Below are 14727 nucleotides of genomic sequence, written 5' to 3' on the forward strand. Positions count from 1 at the left end.
CAATCTGCCTCCTAATCGCTGGCCTCTTCCTGAATGATCTTGCTTGGGAGCATCCTATAGGTACAAACTGTCTAGCTTTCAAACAAAGCTTTCTCCTATACCATTATTTTCCAGATTGGAATCTTAACTATATCCTGGGAGAGCCAAGAGTTCATTATAGAATCCTTAAGGGTTTTGTTTTCATTTTAATGATAATGAAAATGTTTTCACTTTGGGGTTGGAGAGATGGCTCAGTAGGTAAGAGCACTGACTGCTCTTCCGAAGGTCCTGAGTTCGAATCCCAGCAACCACATGGTGGTTCACAATCATCCATAATGAGATCTGATGCCCTCTTCTGGTGTGTCAGCTACCAGTCAGCTACAGTGTACTTATGTATAATAATAAATAAATCATAAAAAAAAAAGAAAATGTTTTCACTCACATCAACAGCACTTCTTTCTGCCTTTTTTAGAGACACTACTCTGGTTTTTTATTGGTGACTTTATTGATCAATTGTGATCATCTCAGTTTCCTAATATTAGTTTAAATTAAATGTTAAGTTGGGATATATTTGAGAGTGTATGTGGTCCCAAGTGTGAGAAATAATTTTTAATTTTAAAAAAATTTTGTATTCTCTCTGTGTGTGTTGACTGCATCCACGTTTGTGCACCATGCGTATGCCTGGTGTGTAAAGAGCTAGAGTTACAGACAGTTGTGAACCACCATGTGAGTGCTGGGAACCAAATCCAGGCCCTCTGGAAGGGCAGCCAGGGCTCTTAACCACTGAGCCACCTTTCCAGCCCCTGAGTAACACTGTTGATTAGGAATAACCTGAGGAGCTGGTTTTCAATTGGTCTCTTACGAGCATAAGGCTGCTGGGTGTATCCTTTTCAGTTTAACTAACTTCAAGAAAGGGGCTCAGAAATTACTGGATCTGGAAAGCCGAGAACCACAACATCTTTTTTTTTCTTTTTATTATTCTTTAATCTTTTTTACAGTCCAGTCATTATCCTCCTCCTAATCCACCTCTGACTGTTCCTCATCCCATTCCTCCTCCCCACCCCCAGCTCCAAGAGGATGTCCCCAACCCTCCACACCCACCCCACTGGGGCCTCAAGTCTAGAGGGTTAGATCCCTCTTCTCTCACTGAGGCCAGACCAGGCAGTCATCTGTTGTAAATGTGTCTGGGACCTCATATCAGTTAGTATGTGTTGCCTGGTTGGTGGCTCAGTGTCTGAGAGATCTCGGGAGTCCGGGTTAGTTGAGACTGCTGGTCTTCCTATGGGGTCGTCCTCCTTAGCTTCTTCCAACTTTTCCCTAATTTAACCACAGGCAGGGGCTCCTGGCTTCTGTCCATTGATTGGGTATAAGTATTTACATCTAACTCTTTCAGCTGCTTGTTGGGCCTCTAGGAGGACAGCCATGCCCTATAGAGACAGCTCCTGTCTGTAAGCACACCATAGCATCAGTAATAGTGGAAGGAACAACAGCTGTTTTATTGCTACCAATCTGTTGCCAACTGATGAGGCAGCCATTCTCGAAGGTCCCCTCCTGAAAAGCCCCGGCTTCTATGTGATAGCTGTGTTGTAATTAGGTAATCACACAGACTGATCTTAGATTTGAAATAGGCGATTTCTCTGATCCTGGCTAAGTCCAGAAATGACTGCTTTTGACTGGATAGAATACAGACAGCAAATAGCAGCCCATCGAATGGGATGCTATGCTTGTTGGTTTGGCCTTTCTTCTGTGCTAGGAAGGTCTGTCTGCACTCCTGACGGTACTCTGAGGAGCCTGCAGCTCCATGAGAGAAAACCATTCAATGGAATGGAAGACACATTCAAGGGGAGGCGAAGCAGAGTTGGGGAGCTGCCTCTGAGTTCTTAGATAGGTCCTGGCAGGACTCTGAAAGGTTTTCTCAGATGTACCTGGGACAGAAAAGGAAAGAAATGCACCTAGGACAACTGTACACCCTTCCTCAAAAGTACTCAACACAGACAACAGGCCTAGCTGTAAGATGCAAGTTATAAACTACTGAGGAAGAAACAAGAAAAAAACCTAGATGGCCTTAGGCACACTGATCCCTCGTATGTGGTGTCTCCCCCAACCCCCCCCCACCATTGTCCATGTAGTTCTTCTCTTCCTCTTGTTGTCCTCCCCCACCCTGGTTTCTCTGTGTAGCCCTGGCTGTCCTGGAACTCACTCTGTAAAACAGCCTGGCCTCAATCTCAGAGATCCCTTTATCTCTGCCTCCTGAGTGCAGCGATTAAAGGCATTCACCACCACAGCCCACCTGGTGAGAGTTTTTAAATACAATGCCATAACAGGATATTTGATACATAGAAATTTGGTACATAGAAAACCTAATCATTAGCAAAATATAAACATTTAAATAGATACCGCATTTGTAAAATGCAGTTAGGTGTGTCCTGAAGAGATGCAGATTAGGTGAGCTTCTAAAAGCCTACCTGGAAAAGAATGTTAAAGACCAGAAAGTCCCTGCCTGTTTTAAGGCACGTTGCTTAGCAGAGGTCTTGTGCTCTTTGCTCTAAGACCCGAGGCAAATGGTTAGGCCCCTACAGACTTGGCTTGGAGCCCCACCCCCCATGACTGTGACTTGATTCAGCCTGCCAAAGGTGTAGGGGAGGAGCTAGAGACTTCTTTGTGTAAGCAATTGGACTTTTGATAGAACACTCTCTTTTGGCTTGGCAGAGCCTTAATGGATGGAGCTCCTAGTAAGAGATAGGGATTGTCTCTTTAGGTTTACAGAAATAAGGGAAGCAGTTGACAGGACACAGGTGAAGCAGGGTTATATTAAGAAAGCCCAGGAGTTGCCAGGCGGTGGTGGCGCACGCCTTTAATCCCAGCACTTGGGAGGCAGAGGCAGGTGGATTTCTGTGAGTTCGAGGCCATTCTGGTCTACAGAGTGAGTTCCAGGACAGCCAGGGCTACACAGAGAAACCCTGTCTCCAAAAACCAAAAAAAAAAAAAAAAAAGACATGGAAGGTGAAACCTGCTAGCTCAAGGAGGTAACTTAAACTATATACAAAATGCGTATTTACAAGCCTGATCCTACGAGTAAGCTGCTAGCTCTGTAGCAACCTTTCTATCCGTGTCATTAGATGACCTAGTCTACCTTTCTCTATAGCTCCTCCAAATCCAAGAGGGCTCCTGGGCTTTATTTTTGGTTTTTTTGTTTTGTTTTGTTTTGGTTTGGTTTTGGTTTTTTGAGACAGAGTTTCTCTGTGTAGCTCTGGCTGTCCTGGAACTCACTCTGTAGACCAGGCTGGTCTCAAACTCAGAAATTCGCCTGCCTCTGCCTCCCAAGTGCTGGGATTAAAGGTGTGTGCCACCACTGCCCGGCTCCACCTTCCATGTCTTTATTGGTATAAATATTAGATAATTTAAATGGTTACACAATATCATAGGCATTCATAACAACAGGTTATATAAGAAAGCAGGTTGAGGGCTGGAGAGATGGCTCAGCGGTTAAGAGCAATGACTGCTCTTCCAGAGGTCCTGAGTTCAATTCCCAGCAACCACATGGTTGGTGGCTCACAAGCTTCTATCATGGGATCTGATGCTCTCTTCTGGTGTGTCTGAAGACAGCTACAGTGTACTCATAAATAAAATAAATAAGTAGCATTCTTCCATGGCTTCTCCATAAATTCCTGCCTTCAGGTTCCAATGGACTTTAGTCAGGATTGCAAGTGAAAGGAAAAATTAAAGCTTTAGACCTGTGCTGACTAGGAAGAAAAGTTGTGGGCCTAAGAATCCATCACAAGCTGGCCCACATAGGCCTGGGAAGGAGCAAGCAAGTTGTTAGATATCATAAGAGCTGGCAGGTCAAGAAGACATAAAACTATAAACATAGAAGAAAACATGTCTAGGCAAACAAGGACATGTCCAAGGCCCAGGCCTGCAAAGACGTGCCTGGAGGGCACTAAGTAATGGACCATCTGGTTCTCTCAGATATGGTTTAAGGTCAGATGTTTTGTTGACTCAGATTAACACCAACCTTAGGAATTTTCCACTCTGTTCTACACGTAATAGTTAATATTTGAACTAGTCAATCATGTATGGCCACACTGATCCCTTTGTTCCCCCAGACTTTTTCCCTATATAAACCCCTAACCTTCAAGCCTCATGGTCGGCTCCACTATCTCCTGCGTGAGATAGGTGTGGTGCCAAACCAGAGCGCCCTAAAATTAAAAAATACCTCTTGTAATTACATCAAGATGGTCTCTCATGATTCCTTGGGTGTATGTCCTCCCAAGATTTGAGTGGGGGTCTCCCCCAGGGGTCTTTCACAAGCTCAGTAAGTCCCTTCTCCCAGAAGTTGATTTTTATCATATTGCTTATCATAGCAATTGAAACCCAATTAGAACAGCATCTTATATAAAAGAAAGAACTGCCGTGTGCAGTGACATACACTTTCAATCCAACTGCTTGAGAGGCAGAGGCAGACAAGATTTTTGAGTTCAAGGCCAGCCTGGTCTATATAGCAAGGTCCGGGACAAGGCTACATAGAGAGTCTCTGTCTCAAACAAAAACAACAAAACCCTGATAGATTGCACTTTACTAAAATTCAAAACATCTGTTCTTTAAAAGACACTGTCAAGACAAGGAGAAAACAAACCATAGTCCATGAGAGAATATTCTGGAAAGGATATTATCTGATGAAAAACTATTATCCTCAACAATAATAAAGAAGGAAAACAAACCCAGTCTAACAATGGATCAAATCTAAAGAAAATATATAGATGACAGCTGGGCAGTGGTGGCACACACCTTTAATCCCAGCACTCGGGAGGCAGAGGCAGGCGGATTTCTGAGTTTGAGGACAGCCTGGTCTACAGAGTGAGTTCCAGGACTACACAGAGAAATCCTGTCTCAAAAAACCAAAAAACAAACAAAAAATCAAAAAAACAAAACAAAAACAAAGACTGGGTCCTCATGTAGACTTAGGGTGACCATGACCCATCAGTACAGGTTCCTTGGTTGTGACAAACATCACCAGGGAGGGGTTTTGACAGTGGAGCAGGCTATGCCTGGATTCGAGCATACAATAAAAGCTCTGTGCTTCCCTGTTTATGTGCTGGGGCCCTACAACTACTCCAATAAAGTCTTTAAGATGGAGTTTAGGTAGTAATGCAAGTTAGAGACTTCTCATTTGAATCACTCACAGAAGCAGTAAACATGCACTGAATACAAAGGACAGGGGAAAAAAAAAAAAAAAAAACGAACCAGGGGGACTCACTGGTTCCCTGTAATTACAAGAGCAGAGGTAGCCCAGCCCTGGGGTGGAGCCTGTGACTCAGCACTGATCAGTTTCCTTCAGCCACTCTGCTAAACACTGCCTTGACCCCACTCTTGTGCTGGCCCTCCTCACAGGCTTTCTGTGGTTGCCAGAAACCTTCAAGCCACAGGCTTCCTCACAAGGCGCTGCCTCTGCTCTCCAATTCCGAGCAAGCATTATCAGATTTACCCTTTAGAGTCTACCTCAGGATCTCTTTTTCAGTATTGGACATCCCACCTGTTCTAGCCTCAAAATATTCCCAGGGTTGAACCACCTCTCTACTGCTACTTGCCATTTGTCAGTTATCAGCATCCCTCAGCTGGATGACTGGAGTCACCCCCTCAGCAGTCCATGTTTTGCTAGAGTGGATGCTTGAGAGAGCGCATGATGTTTGGAAAGGGTATAAATATAACCTGACAGTGGACAATGCTGTGTGGTATTGGTTTGCCTTGCCACTCTTTTCTGGTCATCGTTTGTCATGACTTCATAGAGAGAAACGCACCAAAGAACTTCTGGTGGTGTTCTGGCGACTTCTTGCTGCTTTCATGGCCGATTGGCAGAGCCTTGCAGTTTCTTCCAAATCAAATGGCCACCTCTAATTTGTGAATGGTGTCTGTGAGTGGATCGTGTGATTCACGTGGATTCGTGTGAACTGAACTGCTGCTGTCTTGACAACTCAGATTGGACTCACTCCAAAGAACTAAGCAGGTCCACATCCTCCTTTGCCCTATTAACCTTTTCTTTTCACTGCCAATGTGGGTGGTGGGCTAGCAGGGAGGTTAAGGCATTTAAGTATACTTATTAAAGAAGAATTTGAGAAATAAGAGCCTGCAAAGTATACTTATTAAAGTGAGAAGGCTAGGCTACTTCAACAGCAGGCTTCAGATCGGCAGCTAAGGAGAATAGGCCTAAATCTCTGTTTCTAAGAACTGGGCAACTCCTGGCAAGTCCAGGCTTCAGAAGCTGCCCTGACACCTGGCCTGAGGCAAGGACAATGGGTCAGCAGCAGTTTCCAGACTTCCCCAGCAAGTTTCCAGTCCCTACTCTAGGGTCATGGAGCGTCCCTAGAGATGGACCCAACAGATTATCATAGAGGTCACCTACCCTGGAATTCCCTAATAGCTTTAAGTCAGGCCAGCAAGCCCACCTGGGTGTCTCTGTCTTGGCAATGGGAGACCCCAGCATGCTGGACTTCTGCAGAATGAACCACTCTTTGGGTTCACATACTATTTGAGTCCCTGGTGTCATTCTTCAGTGAATCACAGACCCTTACAAAAGTAGGATTTGAAAAATATAAGGCTACACATCCACTTTTGGATTTTAGTAAAGTCCAGATGTAGTCAAGTCAACAACCAAGAATAGCCTTCTCACAGTCACACTCTAGGGTTGTGTCCATGCTCAGGAGTAACTGGCTGAGACAAGACAAGCTCCATAGCTTCCTTAGTTTTTTGTTTGTGTATTGGGTTTTTTGTTTGTTTGACTTTTGCTTATATGTAGGCGTTTGAGATTTTTTGTTATTTATTTGTTTGTTTGTTTTTTGAAAGAATATAAAGTTGATTTGAGGGCTGGAGAGATGGTTCAGCAGTTAAAAGCCTGAATGCTCTTCCGTAGGTCCTGAGTTCAAATCCCAGCAACCACATAGTGGCTTATAAACATCTGTAATGAGATCTGACACCCTCTTCTGATGTGTTTAAAGACAGCAACAGTATACTTACATATAATAATAAATAAGCTGGGCAGTGGTGGTACATGCCTTTAATCCCAGCACTTGGGAGGAAGAGGCAGGCAGATTTCTGAGTTCGAGACCAGCTTGGTCTACAGAGTGAGTTCCAGGACAGCCAGTGCTACACAAAGAAACCCTGTTTCAAAAAAGCAAACAAACAAAAAACAAAAACAAACAAACAAAAACAAAAACAAACAAAAAGAAGAGGGCATCAGATCCCATTATAGATGGTTGTGGTTGCTGGGAATTGAACTCAGGATCTCTGGAAGAGCAGTCAGTGCTCTTAACCACTGAGCCATTTCTCTAGCCCCTGCTAGCAACTTTCTAACTTTAGCTCTTCCACTCTCTTCTCCCTCCCACTCACAGTGGTGTAAATCCTAAAAGCCAGAATAAAATCATATGTGGTTCTTCAGACCGTGGTACCTATTATGCTCTAAGAAATTGGGGTCTGCCACGCCACGATGGGAGCTGTTCTGTTCTGCTTTGCCCTTCCCGCCAGGGTGCATGGCAACCTTTGGCCCAATTCTACCTTTATGACTGAATAATACTGCACTGTGTGTGTATACTACATTTTCCTACCCACTCACTCATCACTGGCCATGTAGGTTGATTCCTAAACTTGACTCTGAGTTATTCATTACACTCTATTGTTCTGTGTAAAAAACAACAACAACAACAACAACAACAAAACCATAAAAACAAATAATCGAGTAAACAAGCTAAGAAGAGAAGATACTTGTCATCAAAACCAGACCACCAGCAAGGTTAGCGACATCCATGATCTTTAAAACAGAACCTCTGGGGACACAGAACATAATTTTACTTCACTTTGCCTTACTCTTTTTTTTTTTTTAACTCAACATTCATTTCACTTAATTTACCAAATCGTATGGCTCAAAAGAATACAAAGAAATCAGAAAACTTGGACTTAACCTAGTCTAAGTGGCTGGGCCAACCTCCAGCCGTTTCCACATCGTCTGTGTCTGCAGAGCCAGGCCTGCCTGAGGCTGTGGTGCCTGGTGTGTGTACACTTTTGCCTTTCCTGTTGAACATGAATACATTTCTCTGAACATAAATTAATTTCTCTGAGCCGAGAGAGACAAGAACTATTGCAGGATCTGGGCACTTTATGTTTCCAGTTTTAAAAATCAGCCAAGCAAAAACTATTTGGTAGAAGTAACTGACCAAAGAACATGTTAGCTGTGCTGGCTTTCAGCTGTAAGAGACATGTTCTAATGAAAATAGGGTCAAGCAGGTAAAACAAACAAGATTGCCTGGGATTGGTGGTCATATTTGTTTAAAAAAAAAAAAGAAAGAAAGAAAAGGGAGGAAGGAAGAAAATGCCTACTTGAATCCAACTTAAAGTTTCTTCAAAAACATCTTTTTAAAAAACAGGCCTGGGGACTGGAAAGATGGCTCAGTGGTGAAGAGCACTGACTGCTCTTCTGGAGGTCCTGAGTTCAATTCCCAACAACCTCATGCTCACAACCATCTGTAATGGGATCTGATGCCCTTTTCTGATGTGCGTAAAGACAGCTACAGTGTACTCATATATTAATTTAAAAACAAACACACAAATAATCCAACAGGCCTGGGTGATTCCTCCATGCATAGGAACGGAGATTAGTCTGGGGCCCATGCAAATCTTTGGTGAGCAAGACAGGTATGCTGGGAGGTGATATGTCAGAGTGTGGTTAACAGAACAGAGGCATAGCAATGACCTTAACTTCTCAGGAAGGTTTCTTTGATTTTGAGGTGAGGGTGAGAATAAACCAACATCTGGGGAATGCTTTTCCAGGACTGGCTAAGAGGCAAATAGATCTCCAATAATTTTGTCACTGGACAGAGTCACAAGGCCATTTGTCTAGTTCTGAATGTAAACAGCCCTCAGAACCATCTGTGTTCTGTTACGACAGCTAGGCCTGTCGTCACAAAACACCATACACTTGAAGGCTTGGACAGTTTGCTCTGTCACTGTGCTGCAGGCTGGAGGTCCGAGATGAAGGGTACCAGTAAACTTAGCTCCTGATGCCTGTGAGAAAAAATCTCTTCCCTGCCTCTCCCCACATTCTGGGGTTTGCAGCAATTTTTGGCTTATAGATCATCACCTACTCTCTGCCTCCTCTTCACATGGAGACCATCCCTCTTGCATGTCTATGTCCAATGTTTTCTTTCCTTGAAGAAAAATCACCTGTATTCATATTGGAACCAGATCCACTCTACTTAAGTCTGATCTTGCTCATCTTATCTAATTGCATCTGCAATGGCTAGATTTCCCAATAAACTTATTTTCTTAAAAAAATACATATTCATTTTAATTTCTTTTATTTGTATGAGTGTCTTGCTTGCATGTACGTCTGTGAACCATGTGTATGCCTAGTGCTGAAGAAGTACAAAAGGCTATCAGATCCCTGGGAACTAGAGTTACAAGTGATTCCCTGTGGACGGGAATCAAACCTAGGCCTTTTGCAAGAGTAGCACATCCTCCCAACCTCTGAGCCATCTCTCTAGCCCCTGATACATTTACTTTCTAAAGTACTAGGGGCTAAGATTTCAACATGTGAGCCAGGTGGTGGTGGCACATGCCTTTAATCCCAGCACTTGGGAGGCAAAGGCAGGTGGATTTCTGAGTTTGAGGCCAGCCTGGTCTACAGAGTGAGTTCCAGGACAGCCAGGGCTATACATAAAAACCCTGCCTCAGGAAAAAAAAAAAAAAGATTTCAACATGTGAATTTTAGAGTCACAGAATACCCATTTCTTTTTTCATATGTGTGTGTGTGCATATATCCATATATATGTGTATATAGTTTTTATTTTGTTGGTTGTTTTTTTTTTTTTTTTTTTTTTTTTTTTGAGACAGAGATTCTGTATATCCATGGCTGTGCTGAAACTAGCTCTATAGACCAGGCTGGTCTTCAACTGGCTTTCTTTTCATATTTTGAGATCTTCAAACAACTTCTGGGATTGGAGGTTGGTACTCTCCTGGCTTATAGAAGGCTCTAGTTTCCATCTCAGACAAAACAAAGAGAATTGAAGTTATGCTGGCCATTTTCTAGCTAATAGGATGGTTTCTTAAGCACCTAGGATTTAGCAGTAAGGATCCTGTAGAAAACACTTGAGTCTCTTGGTCATTGAGTATAAATGTCTGTGGTGGTTTGAATAAACTTGGATCATGGAAATGGCACTATTAGGAGGTGTGGCCATTGGAGGTGTGGCATTGTTGGAATAGGTGTGACCTTGGAGGAACTTCATCACTGTGTAGGCGGCCTTCGTGGTCTTATGCTCAGGATCTGCCCCGTGCTGAAGAGACCCTTTCCCTAGCTGCCCATGAGAGAGCCTCTCCTGGGCTACAGTAGGATCAGGATGCAGAACTCTTAACTCCTCCAGCACCATGTCTACTTACAGGTTGCCCTGCTTCCTGCCATGATGAAAATGGACTGAACCTCTGAACTAGTAAGCCAGCCCCAATTAAATGTTGTCCTCTATCCTTGGTCATGGTGTCTGTCCATAGCAGTAAAACCCTAAGACAGTGAATGTCCTTATTCTGAACTGATATTCTATTCATTTATGAATGGTCAGTGAGTCCGGTACCATGCAACAACGCCTGAGAACCTAATCACTCTTTTCATTGACAGTGTGAGGTCTGAGGACCACAGATCTTCCCTGTTAAACTCTATTATTGTTTGCATTTCTCCAAGATTTCGAGATTCAGGAACTTAATCCCCTAACTTCTGCTTATTAGCCTCTGGAAGTAGGGAAACACTTCTGGCAAATAATCAGGATGAGATGAGGCTATGAGGGTCGGTCTCCATGACAGCAGTGGTGACTTGAGAAGGGAGACTGTAGCTAGCATGCATGCTGTGTTTGCCACGTGGTGTGAACTTCCCTCCACCCTGTGATGATGCAACAAGACAGTCCTCACCAGATGTTAAACAGATGTTAGTGTCTTGTTCTTGGATTCTACAACCTCTAGAATCCTAACCCAAGTAGACCCTGTATAATGGCTATTCCTGGTTATCAACCTGACTATATCTGGAATGAACTACAATCCAGAATTGGAAGGCTCACCTGTGATCCAGATCTTGAGGCTGGAAGACATAAGTTTCTGACGTGGACCTTGGCATGGAGATCTTGAGGCATAGTGGCCGTGAAAAGCTTGGGCCCAGGCAAAGTAGTACATGACATTAATTCCAGGAGACCTAGGCAAGGAGATCTCTGAAGTCAAGGTCAGTCCGGGATAAAGCAAGTCCCAGATCCAGGCATGGTACACACCTTTAATCTGGGCCACACCTTCTGCTGGAGGCCTACGTAAGGACACTGGAAGAAGGGAGATCCGCTCTTCTTTGCCTGCTTGCATTTACTTGCCAGCACATCTGCTGGAACCTACTTCTACAGAAGACCAGCTGAAACCACTAGGCTTATAGGACTGAGCAACTACTAGGTTCTTGGACTACCAATTGTTGGGGTAGTTGGACTAAATTCCCTCAATACAGAGAGACATTCCATAAATTCTGTGACTCCAGAGAACCCAGACTAATACACCTTCGTTACTTTCCCTGTTACAGTGATAAAATATACTATCAGTAGCAACATAAGAGAAAGGGTTCACACTCCAAATTGCATGGTGGCAGGAGAGTCAGTGCAGCAGAAGTGAGGCAGCCAGTCACATTGTATCTTTAACAGACAATCAGAGAGCTAGGAAGGCTTACCACTCCACTTCTATTTCAGACAGTTCAGGATCCCACTCCAGGACTTGGCACCACCTACTCTAGGCAGATCTTCCCACTTCAATTCACCTACACAGGATTAACAGGGGTGGGCCTTGTGATTCCAGATCTCATCAGTTAACAATTGAAGTTAACCATCAGAAATCCACCCCCTTGTCAATTTGATACCCAAACACATTGCTTTAAATCCTAACCTTCCATTACTCGTCTGTCGGCCACCTTACCTGTCCAGTTAGAAGTAAGGAGGCAAACACCAAGCCCTTCTCCATGCAGTTTAATCAGGAACCTTCATATTTACTTCTTCTTACTAGCTAGCTTCTTTTATATTCTTCTATATCTTCTTCTTCTTCTTACATCTTACTACTACTTACATCTTATTAGTTACATCTTATTAGTTACATACTTATTCCTAATTCTATATCTTACATCTATCCTTACATCTTACTTCTATATCTACATCTTCTCTCCTATCCCATTACCAGCCCCAATTCTACATACTTACTCCTAAATCTCTCCTAACCCATCACCAGCCCTAATTCTACATACTCACTCCTAATTCTCTCCTAACCCATCACCAGCCCTAATTCTACATACTTACTACCTCTACGTACTTACTCAATACTCTTCCAGCCCCCAGCCCTTGTGGGTTAAATACTTTCCCTGGTCCCAATCAGCATCAGCTACATGGCAAAGCATAACAGGCTACGAGAAATCATGCCAGCTTGCATCATAAACTAGAGGCACACAGCTTTTCCAATTAAGGCTTGTTTATCTCAATGCTCTCTGCTCTGGCGGGAGACCAGGTGTTCAATATAGGGTGGCAGCTGTGGCTCCCCACACTTGTCCTCAAAGTCTCCTATCCACCCCGTAATGCAGAATACATCCCAGCTTCAAAAATCCCCATAGTCGCCGGGCAGTGGTGGCACATGCCTTTAATCCCAGCACTTGGGGCCTGGTCTACAGAGTGAGTTCCAGGACAGCCAGGACCACACAGAGAAACCCTGTCACGAAAAAGAAAGAAAAGAGAAAAAAGAAAAAAAAAATCCCATAGTCATTCACAATTCCAACAGTTTAAAAGTCCAAAGTCCACATCTCATTTGAGACTCAAGACAGTCTTGTAACTGAGTCCCCATAATTACACACTAGAACATGCAATGACACAGATAAATATCCCCATTCTAAAGTCTCCAGGACATAGTAAAGAATAATCAGGACAGAGCAACCACAAATCCCAGCAAGACAAACACCAAAGCCTGCAGCTCTGTGCCGGTGCCTGGGACTCTAAGGATGAAACTGGCTTGGCTCCGCATGACTTATGGAGTCTCTTTCCTCCAGTTCTGCTGCGCACAATACACATAGCTTCTCTTTTAGGCTAATTCCATTGCATGCCTGAAGCTTTCCACCGTGGCTGTCCCATGGTGCTGTGTCCTGGAGATTCCACGATCCTGGATTTTCACTGAAACTTGACTCACCTTCACAGATTCACGCAGTGTCCTGTCAGGGCCTCTTTGAAGGGCCTCTGACCTGCCACGGATTGCCTGGCTTCAGTTGCTCTCTGAAACAGAATCGAGATTCCAGGACATCTCAACCTTTCATGGCTTCAAACGTAGTACCGCATGTGGTGACGCTTCCAAGTTCTGCTGCCCGCAGGAGATGTAGCCTGGCCTCCTTTGATCAGATGGGTGCCGACTCTTCGAAGTTCGAATCTTCACAGATGGTGCTTCTGCTGGGTGGGGTTTGTCCTCAAGGCATGGTTCCTGTTGTCTCGGAGCAGAACAAGAGGTTTTTCTCTCCTGGTGGCGTCTCCTTAGCAAGGGCAGCTGCCTCTCAAGCACAGCCTGAAAATTCTCCTGGCTTGAAATGTCCTCTGCCAAACAAATGAGTTAGTTACCCTCAAGTTCGACTTCATTCGGTTTCTCAGAATGAGGGCAGGATGGGACCAGACCCTTGCCTCGGCTTGTTTCCCTTTTTACACAGTTCATGTACCTCACCCCAGGGAATTATTCTCAACAGGCAGATTTTCCCATTTCAATTAACCCAATCAAAATTAATACCACAGAGGCATACCCAGGGTCCATCTCCCAGGTGACGCTACGTGACAAAGAAAGGCCCTGTGTTTGATTGGCTTCTCTCTATGGCATTATTGGTCCCTCTCTATAACCACAAAAGGAAACTCCATCTTAGAAAATTCAGAAAAATAGAGAACTCAGGTAATATACCACAGTGCACATTTCTTACTAACCTGCGTCTCAGGAATCTCTACTCCAAGGTCTGGTTCTAAGGCTTTCCGCCCAACGCCTTTAGAAAGGAAAGCTATCACAGTAAGTGCCCCCAATTAAGAGGATAGAGGTAGAATCCTTAACTTTTTTCTTGAGACAGGTTTCTCTGTGTAGCCCTGGCTGTCCTGGAACTCAATCTATAGACCAGGCTGGCCTTAAACTCAGAGATCCACTTGTCTCTGCCTTCCAAGTGCTGGGATTAAAGGCATGCCTACTGCCAGACAGAGACCCTCAATGTTTAAATGATTTATTCTTCGTTTTATGTGTGTGTGTGTGTGTATGTACTTGTGCATGTGAGTGTGTTTATGAGTGTGTATATGAGAAAGTGTGTGTGTGTATATGTGAGTGTATATATGAGTATGTATGTGTGTACATGTGTGTATAGGCGAGTATGTGTATTTGTGCGTGTGAGTATGTATACGTGTACATGTGAGTGTGTATATGAATGTGTATGTGAGTGTGTGTGTGTGTGTGTACACATGTATGTGTAGGTGTCCATGGAGTCCACAGAGGACAGGATCCCTTAGTGCAGGAGTGACAGGTAGTTGGCAGCTGCCTGACGTGAGAATCAATCCTCCAATCCTCTGGCAGAGCAGCTAGCACTCTCATTGCTGAGTCCCTCCAGTCCCTGTCCTCAGAGATTTTACAGCTGATGATCCCCTTTCCACTGGCCCCACCAACCCAGAACAATAGGAATCACAAAAAGGGATAAACTTTATAGAG

The 14727-nt window shown here is 44.0% G+C and overlaps 1 protein-coding gene across 1 annotated transcript in view; it reads left to right on the forward strand.

Annotated features, from left to right (window-relative positions):
- The first annotated feature begins 4951 nt into the window (after nucleotides 1–4951).
- LOC116091663 (putative 60S ribosomal protein L37a) overlaps nucleotides 4952–14727 on the forward strand; it is a 13582-nt gene continuing 3806 nt past the window's right edge. The window contains exon 1 of the mRNA XM_031373205.1: nucleotides 4952–5121. Within this exon, the coding sequence (XP_031229065.1) occupies nucleotides 4952–5121 (170 nt within the window). The remainder of the gene's footprint in view (nucleotides 5122–14727) is intronic.

The sequence above is a fragment of the Mastomys coucha genome, unplaced genomic scaffold, assembly GCF_008632895.1.
Source record: "Mastomys coucha isolate ucsf_1 unplaced genomic scaffold, UCSF_Mcou_1 pScaffold15, whole genome shotgun sequence".
Classification (NCBI taxonomy): domain Eukaryota; kingdom Metazoa; phylum Chordata; class Mammalia; order Rodentia; family Muridae; genus Mastomys; species Mastomys coucha.